Here is a 12,771-nt window from a genome sequence, read left to right as displayed (position 1 = left end):
CGTTTTTCCGGCTGAGACTTTACCCGATTGTTTAACACAATTGTATCGCGTAGTAGTCTATCACTGACGTCAATCGTAAGTATTTGTCTTCGTGCTGTGCATAATGTTGACATGCAGTCGTTGTGAAGTGAGGATTTTATACCCAGGAGGTTCAGGACTCTCCTCCCTCTAATACGTATTTCGAACAATAGGGAGCAACATTGTACTCAAGTCAAGTCAAATAATTTAATAGGATCTAATAAATCGTGATGTCTTGCGATTTCACGACAGCTGCGCCAAAGCGTTCGAGAGAACATTTAACTGCAGCAAGAACACAACAGAATACAGTACTCATAAATGGTAAACAGAGCCATTTATTAAAGCAACAACTTCCCAACAACCAATGTATTATGGTTTTACAAAAATACACGTTGGACACAGTTAAAAAAAAAACATATATGCCCTCAATCTATATGAATGGATCCGCAACAGTAAATACAGGCTTAAATATTTTATATCCACACTTAAATAAATATCTCAACGTCACTGTTAAAGAAGAATCAGTTCAATGATGACTGGAAAGCAAGTTCCAACAACAACAACAAACAACAACAACAAACCTTTGAAGAGAATATTTCACATCACACCCAATAATAAGTAATCAGGCAAAAATTAAAAGCAGAAAAAAAACAACGGAAAAAACACCAGTACATTAAAGTACATATATGTTTGTCAAAACACAACGGACATTCGGCATACTTATTGTTTTGTTTTCCGCCTTTGCACATGACAATTACAAGGATTTATTTACCGTAGCTCCACTTCTGGAGTGGGTTGCCAAAGTAAAATCACATTTATTTTTCGAATTTCTAATCATGATCTGACTAAAAATAAATATGCACCAATAAAATCCAGTACTTGACTGAACAGTGTTAATGACTCTCAAAGAAAAAACTCGCATGTACAATAAACCTACTGCACAAAGGTCTCGCTGGGCAAAACCGATCCAAATTATTTCTACTCGGATACATGCAACACCACATTTCCACACGTAAAAAAATAATGTTAACTTGAAAATGCAAACAAAAAGCAGCACAGTTGTTTGTACGGGATGTACCATGTACATTTTGAAAACAGAATTTCAATCATTTCCTATAAAAGTGTGGGAGAGAATTCAGTTGATTCTCATGGTTGCCTTTCGATGTTAAGCCGACGTCGTCAGTAACGACAATATATATCTATTTATGTATTCATTTATTTAAATTTAACGGCGGAACCAAACCCATGTGTTGATAAGCCAGAACGCAACGGTCGCAGAATACAGGAGCACCTCTCGCTTGGAGCGTTCTTTGTTTTCTTCCTCCAGCATTTGTAAACGACGGTTAAGCTTCACAATCTGAAAGATCACACAAATGGAAACAGGTGAGTTGCGTGTATTTTGGACATGACATGTTTGACAGGAATAGGAACATTGAACATGCCTGTCGACGTAACGAGGAGGCATCCACTAAACCGCACTCATCCGGATTCATTTCCAAGGCAAGGTCAAAGTGTGTCCTGCGTGATGACGACAACGCAACAAAGAAGGAGCAGGAAAATATCCATTGAGTTATATTTTTTTTTGGAGGGGGGGTCAGTACTTCATTAATTTCACTAAAGAAATCTGTTTTAAGTGACAAGCATGATCTTGTGGTGTCTAAAGGAACCATCGTAAAAGATACCCGCCAAAGCGAGTATAGTGATACCTTGGCTTACGAACGTAATTGGTTCCCAGACAGTGTGTAAGGCAAAGTGTGTATCCCAAAAATTAATTTCCCATAGGAAACCATTAAAATGAGAACAATCCATTCCCAGGTCCCCATAAAACAATTTTCTACTTTGTAATTTTCTAAGCCTTAAAACTACACCAAATATACCTCATTTTAAGTATAATGTGCTATGGAATTATAATTAAAAAAATAAACTGTACTATATAATAAAGCCGTTTTATTTACCTCTGTGATGGTCGTCGATGGCTTGATGGAATGGAGTGGCCAGTTTCATCAGCATTAAACACATGATGAGGAACGTAGCCTTTTTCTTTTACCATCTTGAGGAATGATCCCTTGGAGGTGCTTTTGCAGCGATAATTTTACCTTTTTCCTAATCAATTGTGTTCTGTTTAGCTGGGTTGATAGCTTTTTGCATCAAGTGTACAGATGGCTTGTACGGGTTATTTGTGTAGTCTGATTGATGGGATATTTTAACCTTGCAGTGTACACCCTGCCTTTGAACTGTCAAAGTTGAAACGAGTGAAAATTTCACTGTTTTCTATCCACTCTCTGTCGTCTGGATATCTCTTTAATGTTTAAACCACATCCCCTCACTGCTGCGTTCTTGACCAATCATGTGGCTTCAACCGACGGCTGGGGACGGGGAATAGAGGACCAAAACAAGCTGGCTGCCATTTTCTTGTTAGGAGAACGGGCTTGTTCGCAAACGACACATCACTGATTGTGGCAGCTCCGTGTGTATCCCGAAAAATAGTTCATATGCCAAGGTAAAATGTTCATAAATTTAACGTTCGTAAACCAAAACGTTCGTTAGCCAAGGGGTTCGTAAACCGAGGTATCACTGTACAGTGAAAAAATACAGTTCGGATACACACAGCCAACGAGAGCTTGACATTGATATCAAAATTTGTGCACAAACACAAAAATGTATAAATAAAAAGCCTACAAATCTAAAGTACAAGGCAGCAAAAGAACAGGATCACCTAGTGCACTGGGAGAATCTAACTTACCTGACTCTTCTGAGGACAATAAGTATAAAAACATGGATAGGAATATATTTTTAGGATTGAATTGAAGGGCAAATGCCAAGAAACAAACAAGCTAATTAAAAAGTCACCGGCGGTGGCTGTCGTCCAGGAATTGAAGGATCTGTTGGTAGGCCCGACGTGTGGTGGATTGGATGTAAGTCATGAAACCAGCCGTTGTGAACAAGTTGATGTTTGCGTCCTCGGGTGAGCACAGAGGCGGGCACATGCGTGCTTGGGGGGCAGAAGGTGAAGGGCTTACGCTGCCAAAGAGTAAGCGGAGATAAAATCGTCAAGATGGAGAATTTTTTTGACGTCATCACATTATTAAGAAACAGACAAAGCCAGTGGTGTCAAAACGAATATCCCTTCACCTGACGTCACCTCTGATAATTTGACTGCTGTGGCGACCAGATATGAACTCACTGGCACTGCGTTCCTTTCGTGATCGGGAATGAGCCTGTCAATGATACACAATCACGTTTCACAACTTTTAGTAAGGCATGGTAAAATAAATTGGTTAGGGTTGCATTGTATAAGGGTATATATAAATAAACTAACCAACCAACTAACTAATTAACTAATCAACTAACCAGACCAACCAACCAGCTAACTCGCAAAGCAACTAACCAGCAAATTAACTAACTAGCCAGACCAACCAAACAACCAACTATTAAACAGGTAGCTAGCAAACAAACAGCTAGTAAACTAACTAACAAACTAACCAGCCACCTAATTAACTGACTAACCAACACAAAAATCAATACATTAATAGATAATTAGATAAATAAATGGATGAATAAATAAATGATAAAATAAATACATGCGGCTGGGTGTCAAAATGACAACGATATCAGCATATCTTTATCTTTCTCGGAATGGCAATTGACCTACCGGTATATTGACCAATGATAATCAGATTTTTTGGTCCAAAACAATCAATCCCAGAGGATAAAGGAGACCTGTAGTGGGCAGGATGTGGCCCTTGGGCCTTCATTCTGACACTTATGGTCTAAAGGTAGTATTTGATTCCACTTACCGTTTGACTGGGGTTGCTCTTGCTCATTTGTTCAGTTTCCAGCGAGTCCAGTGGCTGTTCTGACAGCGTGAGGACACGCGGTGGTGCCTTCATGTCCAGGAGCTCCACGGCTGGGATGGATTGAATCAGGTCCAAGTCTCTGGGACAAGAGAACTGTTGATCTCCATCGCCTGTGGAGCAGATGGGAGAAAAAAAACAAGTCATGAAATGACAAGTCATAATACCAGCGGGACGTTTCACCAGATAGGGAGACACCGTCACAAAAAGCCATTAGGTAAATCAGATGCCACTTCACCTGCTACGACAATTCTTTCAGGGACATGCATCAGAGTTGAGTGAGTGTGCAGAAGTTCCTGCGGTGGCAAAGAACCAGTTTGGTTTTCCGATGTCACCTTGAGGGTCTCTGGGATTCGCATGCGCTGGCTGATGCCTTCCGTGTACTCCAACTCATAGTGCATACGATTCATCTCCGCCACCTCGGCAGGAGGCGACGTGAACGACGGCCCACTCATGTAGCCTGCGGAAGGAAATGGAAATGCACATTTGTACAGATATTATACGTGCTTAAATTAGACATCCCAGTGGATTTCGTCAGCCTCATTCTTTTGTCCGGGCAAAATAATTATTCGGGCCATGTGTATGTCAATCATCATAGTTGTCAGTGATTCATACGATCAACCAAATAAAGTGCTCTAGAATTCCCAGTGTAAGGGGAAATAAATTACAGTATATGGCAAATTACTGCTTGTGTAAGGTTGGCCAAAATGTCCAATTGAATTGGTGCATGACTGAATAAATTCATATTTGGGCTGAGTCGGACCCCGATGGTGTCACTCTGCAGATATGAACGCTGGCGCGTGTTTCTGTCGCTGCTTACCCGCGGAATAACTGTGATAATAACAGTGACTAAAGTGTCCTTGAGAGTTTTGAAAGGCGCTTATAAATGAAATGTATGATTATTATTCGACAGATATGATGAGCCATATCCACCTATTTTTATATATTAACAATACAGATACAAATAATGTGAAGAGCATTACAGTTCAGACTAATTAACCAAATGTGAATAAACTAGATATTAAGCACAAATGACGATTTAAAGAGCATTCAATGTTTTCTGCATCAAATTCCATAACACTGAGAAGGCGGATAAGCTTCTGACACAATGACCTCGACGTCAGAGAACGGATTTAAACTTCAACCAGTCAAAACCACATAAGAAAACACGTTCATTGTGACTGTTAGCTGTTCACACGCACGCACACACAAATGATGTTATGTTTCCCCATACGTCAAGTTAAGGCAAGCTGTACGTATAACGAGCGTTTTTTGGGCGACTAGTTGTGGTGGTAGAGCTTTATGAGCCTCTTGACTCGACCTCAAGCGCAACGACGACGTACCTTTTGTCGGTGATGCGGGAAGTTTCAAATTATCATTGGTCGAAATGTAAAGCGGCTTGTCTCGAAATGCTAAGAAGCGGCGAAGAAGCGTAACCCGGAATAGAAAATAACTGAAACGAACGCCCTTCTTAAACGGTCGTACGGAAGCGCTCGATTTCAATACACGTGCTGCATGGCGGGGCGGATCTGGTGGCAAGAATGCTATTCACTGCACAATTTTTTAAGACAAAAAATAAAAACAATGATATTAAAACACAAATTACAATATATTATATAAATATTTTTAGGAATCACTGTTCGTTGATTTTGTTTACGCGGTACTTCACACGGATCGGATGCGCGTCAAAAGTTTCATTCTTTTGTATTACGTTGTCTCTCAAACTTTGTGATTGGCCCCGGTTTTTAGTTTTGGGTTTAGTTGAATCTCCCTTCTGGAGGTTCCTTAGTCGCACATGATGATGATCCAGAAATAATCTCTTTTTAAATTAAATATCCACATCAAAGCCCCGGTCCACATACTGGCTGTCAAACAAGAAGTTCCCCTGATGCCCTCGCGCTTCCCCCTTTTTTCATAAAGTCTATGTGCATAAATGTATTTGGAAATTAAGTATTTTGAATTACTTCAGCGTTTAATGGTTTACCAGTTCGTTATTTTCAATTACTGGTATTTACTAATGAGGGAATCAATGGGAAAATATTTCCTTTGTAAGGAGGGAAAAACTGAGTAAATGAAAATTATTATTAAATTATGTGTTCATTGTACAGTACTGTATGTAGTATTTACGCGACAAACGCCTACAACTCCCAGAATTCCATCGACCTTCGCCACAAACGCGCATGCGTCCTTACGTCAGGGCCATTATTTTGTCTTCAAGCTGTTGAACAACGGGACTTCGTGAAATGAATTAAAAATACCAAACACAGGAGGGCTAGTTTTCTGTTCGCCCACTGTGACGGATACAAATGGCGCGTCTCAGTCGTTAACTTGGCCTGTCGCAGGGCTGTTGCTCTCCGGGTGGGCTCGCAGGCCCCGAAGACGCTGGTCGGAGTGACAGCCCTGTTAAAAGAAGCAGAAGGCTGCCTCCTCTTTATCTTGTTGGCTAGCCACCTATGCTAGCTTCCTAGACAACGCCAAGGGGAGTCGAGGGAAAGAACAAAGTACAAAGGGGAAGAAAGCGCACCATTTAAAAAGGAAACATTGACAACCCCGGAAATAGTGACATCCAACCTGGGAAGAAATGGCACACCTACGAGACATGCAAAACCAGGTACTTTAAACAACATTTGTATACTGTGTAATATATCCAAACAATGCAAAACGAGGCTTTTATTATTCGGTGGGTGGTCGTGGATTGACGAAACATGCCCGGTATTATTCCATCGTTTCCGATTGAGCTAAGGCACGAATTTTACACTCGAAAATATTTCACTGCACACCACCCAAAACAAATACTGTATCCCAAAAAGTGGATACACAGGTCAATTGTATCTTCTGCCGTCTAGCGGAAGAGCATGTTATTGTTCTGTACGTATCGATAAATCGCTGGCATAGATAGATGAACACAGGTGTGTCATTTCTCCGATCTATGTTATCATATTTGGACAGTTTTTAAATGCAGTTTCACAGATGATGTAAATGGAAACGCCCTGAGAGTACAGAATCACCTCATTCGATGATTTCATGATTTCTGTTATGCTATAACGTTTGCTTGAATGGACATGTAAAATGGAATTTGTATGTCTCTGGAGCAGAATTCCCGCTTGGATCCCGAGGAGTATTTTACCAAGCAAGAGCGCATTGGCAAGGGCTCCTTTGGGGAGGTCTACAAAGGCATCAATGACCGCACCAAAGAGGTGGTGGCCATTAAAATCATCGACTTAGAAGAGGCGGAGGATGAGATTGAAGACATTCAGCAGGAAATCACAGTACTGAGCCAGTGTGATAGCCCCTTTGTGACCAAGTATTATGGCTCGTACCTCAAGGTGGGATGATCATTCAAAACTGCGTCTCACCCACACCAAGGCTTTGACACGTCTTGTCTTTGTTTTTCCCAACCAGGGAACCAAGCTGTGGATTATCATGGAGTATTTAGGTGGAGGATCTGCCCTGGATCTGGTAATGTCATGTCCGATTGTTGCACACAAATGCAAAAAAAAAATCTACCTGTGAGCAAACCTGTTTTACTCCTAAACAGCTGCGTCCAGGACCTCTTGAAGAAACGTACATTGCCACGATATTGCGGGAAATCCTCAAGGGGCTGGAGTATTTGCACTCTGAAAGGAAAATCCACAGAGACATTAAAGGTTAGTGTCAGAGATGTTTCTTCGAGCTGGCGCGGTTCCCAATTTGTTGCTATGATTCAGAGCATTGTCATCAAATGGTGAGTATAGTTTTTGCTTTTTGACCATTTGCCGATGACCATTTTGTGTTTGGGAGCCTTTTACTGAGCAAGTTGCTTGTTCTGTGGCCACAAAGGTACATAAGTCTTCTTGTGCCGGTCCCAAGCCCAGATAAATAAACAGAGGGTTGTGTCAGGAAGGGCATCTGACGTAAAAGCTTGGCCAAAACAAACATGCGGATCAAACCTCTGAAGATGGACGACATTGATTCGCTGTGGCGACCCCGTCAAGGGAAAAGCCGAAAGGAAAAGAAGAAGTCAGAGATGTTTGTTCGGACACTGTGAACAAAGTCTTGAATACAGGAAGATTGTCTTTTACTGCCAGCAGGGGACGCAGCCATTCATTCATCTTAGATAATGAACATATGTCTGAAGAATGGAGTTTATGGATGTTGTCAAAGAGGACATGAAGGTAGCTGGTGTTAGAGAAGAGGATGCACAAAAACGGGTTAGATGGAGGACATTGATTCGCTGCGGCGACCCCTGAAGGGAAAAGGAGACACAGCCATTCATGACCGACGGTCAACTTCTACAGCCCTCTGTCAAGCTATTTATTGAGAGTATATGCAAATTTAAGTGATACATTTGTAAAACACGGTCTTCTTGATTTGAATATCACACCCCTGGATGCCCAATGTTACAAGAACCAACGTCCGTAAACCAACAGAACATTGACATTTTAATGGCTTGTCTTTCCATGGGCTGGTAGATTTGTAATGAGCTCTTCCTGTGAAGGAGTTTACCAAGTCCTAAATTCCGCCCAATGCCAGATCTCCCACCTGAGGAAGACCGTTTAACAGGCTGTGTCTGTTCACCTTAGATTAACCCCAGATTTTCTATGCTTCTATTGTGGGCCTCGTGTTCGGCCAACTCGGCATACAACTGTGTGAAACTTTTGAATATGATAACATCTATTCTGTCTATTCTCTATCATTTAGAAAGAAAATATACCATTTATCAGACGGATATGAACTCCACACACGCTTTTCTATGGCTGAAAATCAGATTTTCAAACACTTGTACAGTAGTACCCTGATGTATTTATAACTATTTCCCCCTCTGCTTTCCCCAGCCGCCAACGTGCTGTTGTCCGAGCAGGGCGAAGTGAAACTGGCTGATTTTGGGGTGGCGGGACAGTTGACTGACACTCAGATTAAGAGGAACACATTTGTGGGCACCCCCTTCTGGATGGCGCCAGAAGTCATCAAGCAGTCGGCGTATGATTTCAAGGTGAGGCTGCCGCTGCAAAAACTCAGCTGTCCATCACCCCAGTTGTAGTGCGAGATCTCTTTTCAACGAGCAGGTCCCACCTCCATTTTTTACATTCACTCCATGAGTATTTATTTATTCAGCACCACTAACTTTGATTACTTTTTCAGGCTGACATTTGGTCACTTGGAATCACAGCCATTGAACTGGCCAAAGGCGAACCCCCAAACTCGGATCTACACCCCATGAGGGTCCTCTTCCTTATTCCCAAAAACACACCCCCCACCTTGGAAGGCACTTACAGCAAGCCCTTTAAAGAGTTTGTGGAGGCTTGTCTCAATAAAGACCCCCGTTTTGTGAGTAACATTTTTTTAATAGAGTGATACATCGGTTTACGAACCCCTTGGCTTACAAACTTTTCGGTTTACGAACATTAAATTTATGAACATTTTACCTTGGCATATGAACTTTTTTCATACACGGAGCTGCCTCAATGAGTGATGTGTCTTTCGCGAACGAGCCCATTCTTCTAACAACAAAATGGCAGCTGACTGTTTTTGTCCATATTCCCCACCCCCAGTCTTCGGTTAAAGCCACGTGATTGGTCAAGAACGCAGCAGTGAGGGGAGGTGGTTTAAACATTAAAGAGACAGGCAGACGGCAGTGAGAGTTTCAACTTTCATAGTTTCAAGGCAGAGTGTAGACTGCAAAGTTAAAATATCCCATCAATCAGGCTCCACAAACAACCCGCACAAGCCATCTGTACACTTGATGCAAAAAGCTATCAACCCAGCTAAACAGAACACAATTGATGAGGAACTAGATAAAATTATCGCAGAGAAATCACCTGCAAGGGATCATTCCTCAAGATGGTGAAAGGTTGGTGAAAGGTTCCTCAAGTGTTTAATGCTGATGAAAGCGGCCACTCCATTCCATCAAGCCATCAACGACCATCACAAAGGTCAATAAAACCACTTTATTATACAGTAGTTTATTTCCTTAATTACAATACCATAGCACATTTATTATACATAAAATAAAGTATATTTTGTGTAGTTTTAAGGCTTAGAAAATTAGAAAGTAGAGAACTATGTTTTATGGGGACCTGGGAACGGATTATTCTCATTTTAATGGTTTCCTATGGGAAATAAATTTTTGGGATACACACTTTTCGCCTTACACACTCTGTCTGCGAACCAATTAAGTTTGTAAGCCTAGGTATCACTGTTTAACCAACTAGGTGTCAGATTTAGTCTTGCCTGTTTTTCGGCCTTAGCGGCCAACGGCCAAAGAGCTGCTGAAACACAAATTCATCACGCGTTACACCAAGAAGACGGCCTACCTGACTGAACTGATCGACCGCTACCGCCGCTGGAAATCCGAGGGTCACGGAGAGGAGTCCAGCTCAGATGACTCTGATATGTGAGTTTGTGGACGGGGTTTGGAACAAATCAGTTTAAAGGTGCAAACTGTTAGACATCATACAGGTAATTTTCGTTTGTTTTTGCAGGGACGCTGATGGCGATGTGGATTCGTGCCCCATGTGGACCTTCCCCACAGTCAGGCCAAACTCTTTGAATAAGTTACAAAAGGGCTACACACATACTGACTCAGAGGCAAGACCTTGCACACACCAATTATACATACGCATAAATCTGTTTAAAACTCTTTTTTTGATTGACATCCATCTCTTTCCAGTCAGGAGATTCTGTGAAAAGGCAACCCAAGTCGCAGTGCTTGTCAGCTTTGGTCACGCCCATTTTCAGAGAGGTACATCATCACAGACAGGGATTTTTTTTTTACTCATTCACTGTACACAGATGATGTGCAAATACAGTAAAGTCTCGTTATATTGATATTCTCGGGAGTCGGAAAAAATATCGATATAACCGGACTATCGATATATGCGATCCTGCGGCATGTCAATTTTCTCCTTGCGTTCATAGAAATAGTATCGTAATAAGCAGTACTATCGATATAACGAGACTTTACTATGTGTCCGTTTCAGTGCCAGGGGTTTTGTCATTTTCGCTCAAATTGCAGGACCCACAAAATATTGTGTTATGACTACCTAAATATTCAATGCTGCGTAAGAAACCTTACACTCTCTTCTTTCATCAGTAAAAAAAGAGTTAATTCCTAAGTTATATGGGTCTGGAGTTATCTGATCTTGAAATGGGGGTGCATGTACAAAAGGTAAATGCTGCCCCCTCATGGGAGGGAAAAAAACATTGTCAGAGGTTTGACCAAAGCTTGAAACACACCAGCAAGAAAAAAAAACCAAAACCTGAACAAATTCAGGAATGGCGCTCCACATCATGCTTTTCAATTCCCAAACAAATTCGGAAATGGCAGTGAATGAGTTAACAAGTGAATTTCAACTCTTGATCTGGTCTCATCACCATGATTTTAGTCTCACAATGACCAAAATTTGGCTTTTAATATATTTAGTTAAAAAAAAACATAACTGGGATGACCCCTTCTCTCTGATTGGGCAATTCTTACATGGACTCATTAATCGTGTCATAAAAATAACCATAAACAAAATGATAGAACATTTGTTACGCTAAAATGGATGGTACTCCTCTATTCATTTCAACAAGAAGAAAATGATTTGACACCAGATGTAACCTCAAATGAAGGTGTATACCACATCTGACTCTTTTCTTTCACTCACATTCGCCCTCAGCTGAAGGAGAAGCGACGGACGAGCGGCGGCGGAGTCTGCGCCATCGAGGAGCTGGAGAACGCCTTCAACCTGGCAGAAGAATCCTGTCCGGGCATCTCTGACCGCCTCGTCACGCACATGATGGAGAGAGTGTGCAGGTAGAGCGTCAACATGCGGGATTTCATCAAAAGCTTTTGTGTTCTAACATACCTGCGCTGCGTTCCCTCAGGTTTTCCTTGAATGGAAACACCGCACCATCTTCGCGATGAAACACAACATGAATGTTTAACCCTTTGCCCCAGCAAAGAAATCAGAAAAGGACCTCAGTAGCCCCCACCTCTCTTCTGCTTTCATGACCTACACCCCACCATCAAGAGATCTTTTATGTAGTTAATAAATATTTTTACAGTTTTTTTTCTTTGAGAGCGAAGAATATTTAAGACACAAAAAAGCCATGGAAGTTAGCATGTTGGGTATAACTGTTAGACTGAAATGTTGTAATAAATTTTGTGAAAACACAAATGACTTCTTTTCCATGTATGACTGCATATACAGTTTTGGCGGAATTTCCAGACATTTTGAAATTTCTTTTACACGCGATATATGCGGACATTAAAAAAATCAATTTTCATAAAGCACATTGCTATTTTTTAAATTTTGGGTATAGGGACAGTAAAAAAAATAACTGGAATGTCAATATGACACACCAATTATTAAGACCCATTTCTGACAGAACATGTCAAAATATTGCCAAAACATTAATTTTTACAGGGAAAAACTTGCGATGAGAATACAAGTGATTTTCAAGTACAGTAGTAATATTACAAAAAAAGGGAATAAATTTGCTGAAAGAAAATGTATAAAATATATTTTCTGTCAATGTTGCTTTATTCTGGAAAAGACAATATTAAAAAATGACTATATTAATGAATATTTTTAAGAAGAAAATAACTAGAACCATTTTCTATAATTAGAAATTATTTCTGTAACAAGCTTTTGCTTGTTCATGCAGAGATGTCACATTTATGATGAAAGCCCTTTTTATCTGCATTAAAAAAAACGTAATTTATTAAATATATTGTGACTGTCAGAAATACGCTGAAGCTCATTCCTGCAAGTAAAAAAACAGAAAACGTGAATTGACGTGAGGATCATGAGAAGCTACCAAATCAAAATGTTGAAACCCCACAAATTGAGGTGACTTGAGCAGGCTAAAAAAAAACAAAAATTACATTGCTTCCTTGTAGCAGGAAATTAAACATGAATGTGGATGCATGGTT

General features: G+C 40.7%; 2 protein-coding genes across 2 annotated transcripts; one reads left to right on the top strand and one right to left on the bottom strand.

Annotated features, from left to right (window-relative positions):
* Nucleotides 1–337: 337 nt before the first annotated feature.
* Nucleotides 338–5,343, bottom strand: LOC148891487 (mitochondrial fission factor homolog A-like). Its single transcript, XM_089008129.1, has 7 exons — nucleotides 5,216–5,343; nucleotides 4,111–4,332; nucleotides 3,816–3,985; nucleotides 3,151–3,236; nucleotides 2,869–3,039; nucleotides 1,461–1,536; nucleotides 338–1,375 (listed from the first exon to the last, which is right to left on the bottom strand). Exons 2-7 carry the CDS (start codon nucleotides 4,325–4,327, stop codon nucleotides 1,244–1,246), a joined length of 852 nt encoding a protein of 283 aa, XP_088864255.1. The 5' UTR covers nucleotides 4,328–4,332; nucleotides 5,216–5,343; the 3' UTR covers nucleotides 338–1,243.
* A 710-nt stretch (nucleotides 5,344–6,053) lies between these two features.
* Nucleotides 6,054–12,013, top strand: stk25b (serine/threonine kinase 25b). The gene is made up of 11 exons (XM_089008785.1): nucleotides 6,054–6,483; nucleotides 6,968–7,198; nucleotides 7,275–7,331; nucleotides 7,411–7,519; nucleotides 8,687–8,844; nucleotides 8,994–9,179; nucleotides 10,100–10,245; nucleotides 10,334–10,439; nucleotides 10,522–10,593; nucleotides 11,513–11,649; nucleotides 11,721–12,013. Exons 1-11 carry the CDS (start codon nucleotides 6,454–6,456, stop codon nucleotides 11,758–11,760), a joined length of 1,272 nt encoding a protein of 423 aa, XP_088864911.1. The 5' UTR covers nucleotides 6,054–6,453; the 3' UTR covers nucleotides 11,761–12,013.
* The last annotated feature ends 758 nt before the right edge of the window (nucleotides 12,014–12,771 follow it).

Source organism: Hippocampus bargibanti, linkage group LG11 (assembly GCF_051943395.1).
Source record: "Hippocampus bargibanti isolate YZ-2025 linkage group LG11, ASM5194339v1, whole genome shotgun sequence".
NCBI lineage: Eukaryota > Metazoa > Chordata > Actinopteri > Syngnathiformes > Syngnathidae > Hippocampus > Hippocampus bargibanti.
The sequence above is the reverse complement of the archived record's forward strand: the minus strand, read 5'-3'. Positions and strand labels throughout refer to the sequence as shown.